The sequence below is a fragment of the Mchenga conophoros genome, linkage group LG20 (genome assembly GCF_057382185.1).
Source record: "Mchenga conophoros isolate Kocher_MC1m ecotype Shallow Benthic linkage group LG20, M_conophoros_male_GT1.1, whole genome shotgun sequence".
Lineage (NCBI taxonomy): Eukaryota > Metazoa > Chordata > Actinopteri > Cichliformes > Cichlidae > Mchenga > Mchenga conophoros.
The window spans coordinates 26,350,955-26,365,182 of record NC_140545.1 but is presented as its reverse complement, the minus strand read 5'-3'; the positions used below and the strand labels follow the sequence as shown (position 1 = coordinate 26,365,182).

Here is a 14,228-nt window from a genome sequence, read left to right as displayed (position 1 = left end):
GAGAGACTGGATTCCTCTGCGGAGAGAGAGGGAGGGTATGGAGGGAGTGGGAGAAAGAGGGGGAAAGATGTGGGAGACAAGAGACAAGGGGGGAAAGTATTAAAAGAGAAAGGAAAGAAGTGATTTGGGTTGTAACTTTTTTTCGCACTCTTCCACTGTCTTTCTCCCTCCCTCTTTCTGTCTCTGAGGCGTGCATGCACTTGCCCTTCAGACAGAGGGCTATACTGAGATGATCTATCTGTGTGCTGGAGCGGGGAGACATGAGAAATCTGGCCCGCACAAAGGCTTCGTTGTGCCTCTCTGGAGCTTCCTTTAGGGGCGTCATGTGTGTATGTGTGTATGACTGTATTTGAATGTGAAAAGGATGAGTAGAGTTTACTTTCTCAAGGCCCCCCAACCACCCTCCAGAAGGTACTCCTAATGCAAGCGTGCACACGGACTCCCAGATGTGCCTCCAGAAATCCAAGGACATTGCAGATTGCCACCTAGGCATCTTATTCTTGTTCATGTGGTGGATGACTTTCAAGCTCTGAACCTATAAGCCTCTTATAGAACGCAAAAGTGTGTGACAGTTTAGGAAACCTCAGATTTGTTCCATTGGAGTTGTGCATGTTCAGTTTTTGTGAAATTGGGGTGCAAATAGTACACTTCATAGTTTGTGCAGGCAGGAGTGTGTGTTTCTCTGTGTGCATCAGTGACAGACCTTCATCCTGAGTTTGGGTCAGCAGTTTGTTTTAGCATCAATTAGAGGCTCTGTGTTCCTCAACGCAAGCGTGAAGGGAGAATTAACGTGCAGTGGCACATTCCCATCAGTGTATTATTACACACAGCACCTCAGCTGCCAGAGTGCATGCATGTGTTTGTGCATGTGCATGTCTCTGTGCGTGCGTTTTGTGTGTGCATGAGCATGCCCATATGTGTGCATTTATAGGTAAATCATTCAAATTCAGAAAGCGCTTTTTCGTTTTTCTTTTCTTCCTCTCCGTCTTCTTCTCCTTGCTTGGCACTTCCCTCCTCTTTCAAGGACTATGGTCTGACCACAGCCATTTCCCTTAGTCTCTTCCTTGCCTAGCAGCACACAGCACATAGTTTCCATAGAACTTGCATTTAATTGGAGAGAAGATATATTAAAGATACTAGAGAAAAGTGTCTTGTAAAGATCCCCCGTTTTATTCAAAGACACTCTGAAGAGCACATGTTCACTGGTTCTGATGCAGATCTTCTCTTGGAGGTATGTTGATTGCTATGCATAAAATAAAGGTTAAGAATTTACGAATATGATCTTCTGAACAATGTTTCAGACAAGACAAGGTATGTTTGCCATCAGTGAATCATCCAACATAATTACTTTATCCTGTGCTGCTTAGTCTTTTTGTACCGTCATCATTTTAGTTTAGCTTTTATGCTAGTGTAAAACAGTTGCTTGAAAGTTTTACGTAGTCTGATTAAGACCATAACCTTTGAGGCATAAGAAAAAAACGAATCTTTCTCATCCTGATGCCGGTGTTTTAAATGTTTTTTTCCCCATTTTATCAATTTACAAGTTGACTGCAAAGGTTGCCTTGTTTTGAGAATGCATGACTGCAAAACAAAGAAAGAAGTTCAGAGTTGTTATATAATGCAGATTTACCTGGAAACTGTAGAAGCTTGTGAATGTAAGCTTAACCTTTCTGATTCTTTTAGGTCTCTGCAACTGTCTGTACAAAGCCAACTTATCAAATGAGCAAGTTGCAACCTGTTAATGTGCCAAAACAAGGACAAAAATATATCAGTGCGCACCCTATTATAGTTTTCATATTTAATTACAACCCTGGTTATTAAGGATTATTATTTGTAGTTCAACATAAAGATGAGCCTGAATTTGGTCCAAATGCCTCCAGGTTCTGTTGGCATTGTGCCAGGCTGCAGACCTGAACTTCCTTCATACTTGATGTTATTAACAGCTCCGTCTAAAAAAACAGCCAGTATCATGCTCCTCGTGACATTTAGAGATATCATCACACCCTGACACGTTAATAGAAGCATTGTTTTTTTCCTTTTGTTGTTCTGTTGCTTCCAAGAAAGATATCCATCATTCATGAACATTCGGCTTTATTATGTTAGAAGTGATTAGAGCATGCCTAACCCTCTTAGGGATTACTGGATTGAATCTTTGCCAGGAAATGTGCCACACACTGGCACAATATTGCCAGGATCCCTCAGTTAGGCAATATACGTGTTTCTTCTGTTGTTACTCTGATTACACCCTCTGCATAAATATGGAATATAGTTTCATTGCTTTTGTGTCCCTTTTTGTGTTGTTTAATGGGGGATGGGATGTCAGTCGACTGTTTCCAGGGGAAAGGTTTCCTGTCTTTGCCAAGGTATGCCCTCCTCCCTGTCTCTCATGTGGAGCAAGGCTCTATACTTGCTTGTAAATAGTGAGATAAGTGTGGTTTACCCGTCGCCGGGGTGTAAGGTGCACTCAGCACCGCCCTGACTTGTCTGTGCCAAAGCCCAATAGGGGTGTAATTACCTGAGACTGGGTCAGCACTTTATCCAGGGTAAAAATACCTGCCTACTTATAGAAGGGGAGTAGTGAGGGAAGCCTGTCTTCACACATTCAGCCAAATGCCCCCTTAGTATTGGGGAAATACTCTGGTAGTCTCTCTGCTTCTTCCTTTAGAGGAGTTATATAGCATTAATTACGCAATATCACAGGGACTTCTGAAGTTGCCTTTCATAGTTGCAGCAGATTGCCCTACAGAGCAGTGAGACACATCCAATATTCCACTCTACCTCTAACTGCAGCCGACTTTCAGCCCGGTACCTTTCCACATTCACTGAATTCCCCTACTCCGCCCCTTTCACACCACATCTGTCTCTCTGCCCTCCGAGTCAAGGACAGAGAGGACCAAGCAGACATGGAGAGGACACAGCAGACACAGAGAGCTTGTGTCAATTAAATGGTATGTGCTTATGCCGCAAATCACAGACACATGTTCCTTCTCCCCTCCCACCCTGTGGCTGTTGCCTCTCTTCTCCACCACCTAATGCAGCGTAATCATCCTCATTACCTAATGAGACCCTACTGTACACACAAAGCCTCCCCCCGCCCCCTCCCCCCAAACACATATGTATAAAGAGCAGCCACATGCTCATGAAAAACACTATAGACTGTTATAGCAATGCGATAAACAACGCTCTGAACACCTACCACACTGTCAACAGAGTAGCTCTCAGTGCCACAACATTGTAAAGCCTCTAATGCCACAGTAATACTATTGTAGTGTGTATTATCAACAGGACAGTGAGCACTGAATTAGGCTGGCAGCTGGGGAGGGGAGAAACCCCTCATTAGCTCCCTTCAATGTATCTACTTCCCCTAATCGCTTACAATAACATAATCTCTTTAAAAGTGCTGCAGCTTAAGTCCAATCTGCCTAAAACCTGACACGTGATTGAGGTCAATCCGCAGTAAAACCTCAACTGTGGGGTCCCAAGAACTTCCACCCAGTATAAGCTACAGTACTCTATGAGCAGGTATGCATTTATTGCCGGCACTGTGCAGAATATTACATAGTGCTTCACAGTGATTCAGACATGTCGCTCCACATCTGTCTTCATACATACCCTCAGCGAGACAGAGCACAGCCGGCCGCCTTCTTCTGTGCATGATCCCAGTGCAGTTTGTATCCTTCTCACAGCCTCCATTCTCTCTAACCCTAGTAGAGGAGACCCATTATGCCCTTTTTTTTTGAGTTTTTTGATGTTTTTCCATAGTGTCTCTTGCCTGCAAACCACTTACAGATGTTGGCAGCGGGGAGCGTTGTGGCAACTCCAAACGAGGAAATCTAAATAGAGATCAGGCTGTAAAATAAAAAAGAAGGCCAAGCGAAAGAGAAAACAAGGGTAAAAGCAAGAAAGCAAATGCGAGAATGAGGTGAATGGGTTAGAGAGAAAGTAGAAGGCATTAGTGTGGAATTAGTAAAGACAGAAAAAAAAACTTACTGGGCAAGTATGAAATGTGATGTTATTTTTAATGACTGGTTTCTGCAGAGCTTGGACAGTTTGCTCTGGTTTGCATCTTTGTAAACATCTTTATTTCCCACACAACAGACAAGCAGAGGTAGTAACAAACACAAAACTGTGGCACAATGGTGGTATACTTACAGAGCAGGACTAGGTTACGATAGAAATATTGCCAAAAAAGGCAGCTACTGTAACAGGAAACATACACTTTCAACAAACTACTACAGCCTCTCAGTAGCTGATAATTATACCCTTAAAATTCTATATGGCTCAAAACCACAGCTTCATATTCACCTTTCCAGTTGCTGCTCCCTTGGCAGGTTTTTACATTAAATAGTGTTTTATAACATATATAAATAACCAGTACCAGCTGGAATTTACCGGTGCATACTGGAAAATAGGTTGGCTGGGCTCAAATAGGCTTGGTTTGATCTGTGGGGGCGGCTCCATGTTACCTCCCTCCACCTGTTTTACAGGAAGTAGGCTTGTCCTGGTGGATCGGAGAGGAAATGTGCTGAAATGCTACATCCTGCTCACAGCTTTTGGGTCACAGTTCAGTATCGCTAGTATTCGCTACGTCCAGACACCTGCTAGAGAGAAAGAGAGCACAGAGAGAGAGGGAGAAGTGGCAGCGCGTGTGCAGCCATGTCACTCCCCCGAACAGTGATTGTAAAAATGAGTGACCTGTCTCTCCCGTCTCGCTTCTCGCCCTCATCCCCCCTCCCCACCACCCCCTGCACTTTATTTATTAATGGATCCATTCAATTATTTACCTCACATCTTGGGGCGACAACAGGCCAGAGCGCAGTACATAAGGTGGAGATGATACAGTCGACATGCACAACACACAGACACAGAGCGTGTTCTCTGTAGAATTAGCTGACTGCTACCCATTTCTCAAAGGATTGTTTTTGATTTTTTCTTTTGCTTGTTCTATTGATTGGTAGAAATCAGCTTCCTGGGGCCCAAGATGATGTTTTTAAATAGCTTACTTTGTCTAATCACTGGTTTAAAACTCAGTAATCAATATTGTGAATAATCAGTATTTAAGCACAAAACAAGTACAAGAGTTATAGCATTAGGAATCCATACAAGTTTTATACTTATGTGTTTTGTTTTTTACTAATATGCTCAAATAAGTGGCATGTATGGCTTACGTGGAGAAGCTTGAATGCTTCCTCCACCAGTGCTTTTCAGCCACAGCACTTAAACAGCAGCAAGTTCCTTTTACATGACCTGGTGACATGCGGTCTGTATACCTTTAAAAGTTACTACAGCATCCTGTTTGCAGTAGAGGTTGATGGTCAAACGTATCATTGACTGCTCTGTGTCTGCTCTTATCTTCTCCCTCTGGCCTTATCCCCGCAGTGGCCAGACATGGATCAATCCCACCCGGAATTGGGTTTCACATCCCGGAAGCAGAGATGTACACATGGGTCACTTTCATCGACTCACTGCGGCCATGGCTATAGGTATCCATCATACAGACCATTGACTGGTTGTGACCATGAAGGCACAAATTCATCACAACGAGAGAGTGTGGTTGACGAGGTCAGTGGGAAAAAAGTAGCTCTTTCCCATCTACAGTCAGGTGAAAGTTAAGCCTTTTGACGTATTATCATTTAAGTTGGTGTAATAACAGCACAGTGTGAATGTGGAAGCATTTGGAAAGCCCATATTTTGTGTCAAGTGTCTGTCTATGTGTCTGTGTGTGCATGTGCCGGATCACATGACATAAGGAAATATATTTATACTACCTGCACCAATCTGTGTGATATCTACCAGAGGAATGATGTAATGTGTGTGTATGTTATTATTTAAGAATGTGCATCCGTGTGTGTTTTTGTGTTTGCGTGCATGATGCGTAACATGCTGAAGATGAATAACAGATGCTGTGACGCTGAGTGTCGCTATCTGAACTCCAGACTTGGCTGGCCTCGTCCGAGGACTGAAGGGGGAGTAGATGAAGGGAAGGATGACGAGGGAGATGAGGGAGAGATGAGGAGAAGATGCTGAAGACTGATTGCCACTGACTCGCGTCCAGTGTACTAATGTAACTGGGAGATCCCCTCAGCATATTTGGGAAGAAAGCAAACATTTCCAGTGCCAAGAAGAATCTGACAGCACTCAACCCTAAAGAGGAAAGCAGAAAATAGAGAGATGAAACAACATATTTCTTTCATCTTCTATTCTCAATGTGTTTGTATTGGTAGGTAAATACTAACACATCCAAAAACAGTCTCAGTAACTGGTTAATGCTCTTTGTGTGTGTGTGTGTGTGTGTGTGTGTGTGTGTGTGTGTGTGTGTGTGTGTGTGTGTGTGTGTGTGTGTGTGTGTGTGTGTGTGTGTGTGTGTGTCCCTTGAAAATAGCCTGCTGTAATTTCCCAGGAAATCACTGTGATTTAGAGTAGCAGCAAAGTAACTTCCAATTACAGTGAATGGACTGCTAGTGTGGAAGTGGGCTAGACTGCTTGTGCACATGTGTGTCTCTGTGTGTGAGCAATATATCTGAATGGGATTTATTCCACGTTTAAATTAATGAACATGATAATACATACAAAGCTCAAGCTATGCTGGTGGTAATTAAAAATAACTAAATGTGGTTCTCTCAGTTGAGCAGCGTGTGGTAAAATTAGCACAAAAAAAAGATCCCCTCTTTTTTTTCCTAAATGATGAAAGATGCAAATGAGTTCATGGTTTGAGTTCAAGTCTGCATAGAGGAAGCAGCAGTGAGCACACACTCTTCAGAGGCTCTAAAATGCGTGCAGCTGGGTTGAGGCTAATGCTTGGAGAGCTTATAAAAGGAGCTGACCTGCTGAAGCTGACTGGAGCATAAAAATGTCATGAGGTCCGGGCGATGAACAGAAGCATGCCATGATTGAGGCTGCTGTCCCGGACTGCTTGATGCTGCCGCTGCAGATACAAGGAGCTGAAGGTGGAGGCTGGCAGAGCGGGCTGAATGCAGATAGGATCTCTGTGGGGGGGCATGAATGTGTGATTGGAGACTAAAATCATTACAGTACGCCAGGTCCCTGTGTCCTTGGCTCTTCCGCTGAGCTGAGGTTGATGCTGATGCGCTCTCGTAGTTTCAACCTCTGCCTTTTTCGCTCATATTTTTTTTATCCTTTCCCCAATTTATCATCACACATTTCTGTGAAATACACACAGTCCCCAATGAAAGACGCTCTTCTTCGCAAAATTTTAAATCACTCTCTGTAGGCAAGAATATGACAAAAAGTTCCCTTTGAGATGTTATCGCTGCAGCTTGTTAATAATGCACATAAAATGCAGTCAGGAATCATGTGAGCAAAAAATAGTGTAATAATGTACTCAGGTTTTCAGATTTTTTTAGACATAAATCAGATTGCCGTAATATTTTTTAGGATCAGCTTTTTTTATGCTGTCCAATGTTGATGCGTTGCTTTTCAGAGGTTTATCATACATGTGGCGGAAATAGAATTTAAGCCTCTGCGATGAAATTGGTAAACTTCGTCATGTATTTGATATTAATGCTGGATTATTTCCCTCTGTGTGTCTCAGCGAGCGCTTCCAGACTCTTTCCCCTTTTCTTTTCCATGCATCCAGCTGAGTTTCATGCACATTTTGAGTGCTGAAGTCATAATATGATTCTTTACATAACCTGTTTAGATCTGATTCACTCATGAAGTGACGTTTATGAAAAATCTGAAGAAAAGAATCGGGATAAAGATAAGCCTATTCAGTTGTTTTTGTTATGTTCAATTAAAATCACATATTAAAGGCCTCTTTCTCCTGGTTGACCCCAGTTGCACTCATGGCCCCAGGCTGCTGGTGGCTGTCCAAAGAGAGAGAGGGAGAGAGAGGGGAGAATGTAAACTAGACTTGCCTTCCTTGAGTCTCATTGGTTGATTCCTTCCTAGCGGTTTTGTCCTTGAGAATGTGCAGACATGGGGCAGATAATGTTCTGACACCAGAAACTCTAGACCGGGACCAGATCAACACTTACTCCCTTCTTCTTCTCTGCTTCTATCATCGTACTGTCAGGACATGCACATTGAAGAGTGACGGTGCTTTTGATGTGTATATATACTGCGCCTAAAAATCAAGAGTGTGTTTTCATTTATTTAGTTTGTTTTAAGGCAAATCAACAAAATACCAGAATTGTATACTTTGCTCAAGTGTTTGCATGCAGCAATAATCAGAAGTGAAGACAGACTTCCGAGGTATAGCAAGTGTGTTGACACATGGCAATAATAGATTCCATTACCGTTAACCGTAAAAATATCACACCCGCGGGCGCACACGGGATTATTTTGAAACTGAGGCCTTGCTCCGCGCGTTAGGCGACAGGGTCGGACTTTTTTTAAGATTCTAATTTTGTAAGAACCAGTTAGATTTAGCCTTTAAGTGTATTCAAAGCCATGCACGGTGAGAATGAAAATTATTGTAACACTTAATGTAAATTTGAGGTTTTCATCTCTTCTCCGGTATATTGCAAGGTCAAAGATCTCCTTTTACGGCGCGGGGTTTCTGCAGAAGTCAGCATGCCAGCAGAGCAGCGTGTATAGGAATCTCCCTGCAGCGGCACATAAACTACCATACCCGGTGATCTAATCACTGCAGGCCAGTGGGCTTTAATCCAAAGTTTGCACTTTGTTTTTAAGTCTGAAAATAAAAATGAAGGCAAAGTGCAAATGAAACGGAAACTGCTTGATTAGTGCAAATTAGCTCTTAAAGGGAAAAAATAATTTTAAATGTTTTTCAGGGCATTAGCAAACTTTTTAAAGATTCATATTGTTACTGTCGTTACACTGCGTGGCAGCTTTAATTACCGCTAGTATGCTGTTGTTTATATGACAGAATGATTTTGTCACAGATCCTTAAATGTGAAAACGAAAAAAATAATAAAGTCTGAGAGGTAATTATTGCCATTTCAATGACTTTAATAAGCAAAATAGGAAACAATTTCTTCCAAAAAACAACAAAAAGAGACAAAACAGAAACCAGCCTGAATGGAACAGTTCAAATTTAAGTGTTACTATTATTTATATAAACAGGATTGAAAGTTGATCCCCATCATCGCCAAGTACATGAAATTTGTGAAAACAAAACAACAACCCGCTGCTGCAGTTTCAGTTCGATTTCAACACAGTTGAATCAGTAACAAACCAAAGATTGTTAAATGCATGACTTTTCAACAACAGTTTCAATGCAAGCACCATGCTTTAATTGATATGATCTGACAGTTTAATTTAAATCATTAAAATAAAAACTTTTAACTATGCATCTGGCCAGCAGAACCAGAATCATCAAATAATAATAAAACAAAGAAAAAAAGTATTACATAACATACACATTGTTTTCATTTTGAGACTTTGCACAACCTGGATCCCCTTTTTTTACTGACCGGCAGAAAAAAATCAGGAAAAACATAGAACATTAATATTCAAACTTTCTATCAAAAACATTCGTGTTATCTAAATCGTAACTGCGAATTTTCTAAATATTGCGTAAAATATAAATGATCAACATCTGGTCGAATGGAGTTGGGGGGGCTACAGGTGGCTGCCAATTATGATGAGAAATATTTGGACTTGTTTGGTTCTAATTTGTTTAGAAATGCAGATAACACCTCGCCCCACTGAATATGTGCCATAAAAGCTACACTGAGTGTGAAAATAGCAGAGTGTTAATACACGCGGTATCCAGCCTTCGGTCCAATGGAGTATAAACTCTGCGTAATCTGGTTTGAATAATGTCGTGGTCACATGCTTGTCTCCTCTGCCTCACACAACATGCGTCCTAAATACTACTCTTAAAAGTTCGCACGGAGGCCTGCCTTTAATATTATTGCAGTATTACATCATAGTATGTCTTTCCTGGAGGGGGGTCTGCACAAAATTCAAAATGAAAAACTCGCAAATCATTATCCAAAAAAGTGCACTTGACACAGTTTTGCTGTATTTAAATGCAACTGGGAAAACAAATGCACTCCTCTTTCAAACAATACCCAACACGATAAAAAAAAAAATCATAACAAATGAAATAAAAACACAACACACAGAAAGAAGTACAAACCAGCCTCCTCAATCTTGTTGTGCAGTTTTCGCGGTTGCATAATATTTACAAGCCCCCCCAAAAAAGAAAAAGAAGCCCACACCATGATACTGCACCGCCAGTCCTGCTGTTCTGTCCCCGCTGCATTTCTCTAACCCCCCACCCCCACCCCCCAAAAAAGCGCAGATCAACAACATGCTCTTAATATACACGAGAAGATGAAGGTACAAAATAGAAATTATTACCGTACATGTCCAGCATGCAGGATTAATATTTAATGCAGATTTTTTTGTTTTGTTTTCAATATATATTCGAATATAACCAAGCAGGCAATAAATCAATGAGATGTTGCATAAAATGTCCCCTCCCGTGACGGGTTAGTAGACGGAAGATAAATTTGCATAAAGTGGTGTCCCGTTTTTTTTATGTTTTTTTTTTTAAGATTCATTTGTTAATTTTTTCTTCAGATTTCGGGTCCACTTGTCGAATGTGAGTCTGGTGAGTTGCAGGCTGTGAGATCGGGCCTGCTTGTTGGTTCATAAGAATGTCAGCAAAAATACAACTGCCTTACGCCGTCCCACGTTACTTACAGGTGATTTAAAAGCTGGAGCCTCAAGTGAGAGACAAACGAACAAACAAAAAAAGTTCATCAGTCGCTCCTCTTCTTTGAAGAAGAAAAACAAAAGTCTCTTCACTACAAGCAACTAATCTACAAAGATGCTGCGACTGATCGGACACTCTACATTGCTCTTTGTATCTCAGTTGACACGTGGATGGTGAGATGATTATATATGAGAATACTATCTGATGGATTACTCGTCTAATATGAATATAATTGTTACCGTTATTAATATAATCAAACAGTATGGGAGGTGTGGAGTATTATCTTTTGCGCATCAGCAAAGTCAGTCAGAAAGTAAAGGTGTCGGGGGGTGGTGGAGTGGGGGTGGGGGTTGTTTGTTGAGTAAGTTGGAGGGTTCACAAGAAAAAGGCTATGGCAACTCACATGAAAAACTCTGGTGATGAAGGGTTGTCACTGGTTGAGCCAGCCTCGCGGAACCCGTTATTGGCCCCCGACCCCGTCAGTTTCTCACACTTGAGTTTGTAGGCGTCCCTCTCCCTCGCCAGCCGGGTGATCTCCGCCTTCAGCTGCTCCACCTGGTTCATCAGCTGCGTCTTCTCGTTCTCCAGCACGTGCTTCTGCTGCACCCGCTTGAACCGGCAGGACTGAGCGTAGCCCCGGTTCTTCAGGGTCCTCCTCTTCTGCTTGAGGCGGATCACCTCGTCCTTGCTGAAGCCCCGTAGGTGTCTGTTGAGCTCCCTCACCGACATGGATACGAGCTGGTCGTCGGAGAAACGGTCCTCCACGTTGAGTCCGCCCCCGGAGCTGTGGTGCGCCGCTGACTGGCTCAGGTGGCCGTGCGGATGGTGGTGATGATGGTGGCGGTGATGGTGCAGCGGCTGGTGGGACTCTGGGGACACCGGAGATGGGCTGTCGGGGTCTTGGCTGTGGTGATGATGATGCTGGCTATGTGGGTGGCTGTGTCCGCCCGGGTGCCCAGAAAGTTCCTCGGCGTGGTGCGGGATGCCCCCCGCATAGGGGTGATGATGCTGCTGGCTGTGGCCGTGATGGCTGTGGTGGTGATGCGGGCCCCTGTAGCCCTCGAAAGCGCCTTGCTGCTGCAGCTGCTGTTGGACATGCGGAGGCGGAGGGTGGCCGTGAGCTGTCGCTCCAATCAGGGCCTCCACTGCGTCCTCCGGGGTCAGGCTTAGCGTCTGCGGGTCTATCTGCTGGTGGTACCCGTTGTTCGGCATCCAGTACAGCTCCTCCAGGTGGCTTTTCTGCTCCGTGGGGCTGAAGCTGGGCGACGAGGGCACCGAGCTGCAGGGTGTACTGATAGGGGTGGAAGACACAGAGCCTTGGGGTTGGAGACGGTTACACTGGCGCACCCCGTTGCGATCCAGCCCGGCCAGGCCTTCCTTCTTCACGTCAAACTTCATCAGGTCAAAATCGTTCACATATTCCAGAGCCAGAGGGCTGCTGGGCAGCTCCGGCCCCATGCTCAGCTCTGCGCTCATGTTGTTGTCGCGACTCTTTTGCAGATATGCAAAAGTGTTGGCGAGCGTCGCAAAAACTGACTTATTAATCAGCGTCTCTTCTCTCCTTTCTTGTTTCATGCAATAGTTCTTTTGGCTCCTCCACCGCTGTGCACTGACTTGCTGTAGCATGAAACAGCGCGTGGTTGGTGGAAAAAAAGGAAAAAAAGAAAAAAAAAGTCGTGGAGGAAAACTTTCAGACTAATGCACTGCACACGGTTTGCGTCATATAGCCTACTTCTGCTGGGATAATCTGGCAGAGAGACCAGGCGGGAGGTAGAAAGCTGCGCGTCTCAGTGCAAAAGTAAAACCCGAGTCCCTTCAGCAGAAGTGCATTTACAAGAAAAAACATAAATAATAATAACAAAAGAAATACCACGTTAATTCGCTGAGACGGGCACCAGTCCTCGTTGCAATTTCTTGGTTGTAAGTCCCTTTTTTCCCCAGGAAAATAAAAGGAGCGAGTAAGCGGTGTAAATAGGGCGTCTGATTTTCGCTGAGAAGCAGCTTTTCCAGCTCTGCACCGCAGAGATTTAAAGGCTCGCCTCTCTCACTCTCTCCACTCTCTGGTATCCAGCAGACTGCGCTTGAAGCCAGCCTTGCGCTTTATACTAATATCGCCTGGTGACGTCGAGCTCGGTAGCACTCGGTTCTCCAATGGGAACAGGACTTTGCGCTCAAACAGAGGAAGAGAAAGAGGAGAGGGACGAAGGAGAGGAGGGCGCTCCAGTCTTGACAGCTACAGTCAGCTGACCGACTTCCCTAAAAGTAGAAGAACGGTGGAAAGTGGCGGAGTGAAATGCCTTCGATGTAAAGCGCTGCTCCTCGTATTCAGTCGTGTCTGAAATGAGAGAAACGTGAAAGAACTGCCACTTTATGGTCCAACACTCTTAGAATGACACCAAACGTTGAATTTCAGGCAGATTTCTGAGGTAGTCCTAACAGTTGTTCCAGATGTTTCCAGATGCACAATACAAATTGGACTTACCACAGGCACTGCTCCTGCATTATAGTTCAAGACACAACTTCATTTGTCTTGAAAATGAGATCAAGAAGAATCATTTTCTTATGTTGTCTTGTTTATGTTTATTTGCTGCATGTCTATAACTTTCAAAAACCCAAAAGATAACCAGTCACATACAAGCCTGTATTACGCAGCATGGTGATAACACAAGGTCAGAACACAGTTTCTAAGCGACCTTAAAAGTTAAATCGTGACTATTTTTCTGCCACACACAATTTCACACACAGGCGCTTTAATGTATAATAACTATATTAAGGCTGTAGCTACAAATACGTCATTTTAATGTTCACTGTAGCGAAGAACCACAATAAAGTCTCAAGGTTTACATGTAGATCTGCTTCTCACTGGCGACAATACTGGTCCACTTTAATTTATGGATTTTTTTAATCCCAATTTATTGTTTAAACAAATAAAAAACAGACCACTGCAGTATTCTATATAATGAAATTCGTGGATTAAATATATTTTTGTCCGGTAAAAGCAAAGTTGACTTTGTTCAGACTCTGTTACTCGCACATCAGGCTGCTTTTGGCTCGCACCGTTTGTCTTACTCCTGGCAGTATCAAAACAGCGGATTCGCCAGAAAACAGGCTCAAGGCTGCCCCTGCGTGGGCAACGCACGAACCGACGAAGCTGTGGATGACGCTTCTGCTATACATTCCCCTTTAATTTGCGTTTGGATCGTCATCTCCGCGCTAATTGCTGCTTTCAAAGGTCACATCATGCAATTGTGACTGACAGCAATTCATTTCTGTCACACGAGTCTCCGACAAGCTCGCTGTCACGCGTGTATTTTTAACACTCACTTTCTAACAGGTAGTTTGGCCAAAATAGGGTCAGATCTTCCCTGGAAGTATGCAAGCGTCATTGATCTGGTCTTTATTTTAATTGTCTGCTAAAAACAGAGAAAGAAAGAAGGGGGAAAAGGGAGTGTGAGCAAATGTCTCGCTTCCCTGCAAAAAGAAACTGCTTGTAAATGAGTCCGTTTGTAGGATCGATTGGATTATCATTTCGTTTCCACCTCATATCCACGGTTGAGCACAGCCGCGACCATAGCGT

General features: G+C 43.4%; 1 protein-coding gene across 1 annotated transcript; it reads right to left on the bottom strand.

Moving 5' to 3' along the window:
* Nucleotides 1-10,329: 10,329 nt before the first annotated feature.
* mafba (MAF bZIP transcription factor Ba) lies at nt 10,330-12,717 on the bottom strand. The gene has a single exon (XM_085259328.1). It carries the CDS (start codon nt 12,275-12,277, stop codon nt 11,051-11,053), a length of 1,227 nt encoding a protein of 408 aa, XP_085115454.1. The 5' UTR covers nt 12,278-12,717; the 3' UTR covers nt 10,330-11,050.
* Between the last annotated feature and the right edge of the window lie 1,511 nt (nt 12,718-14,228).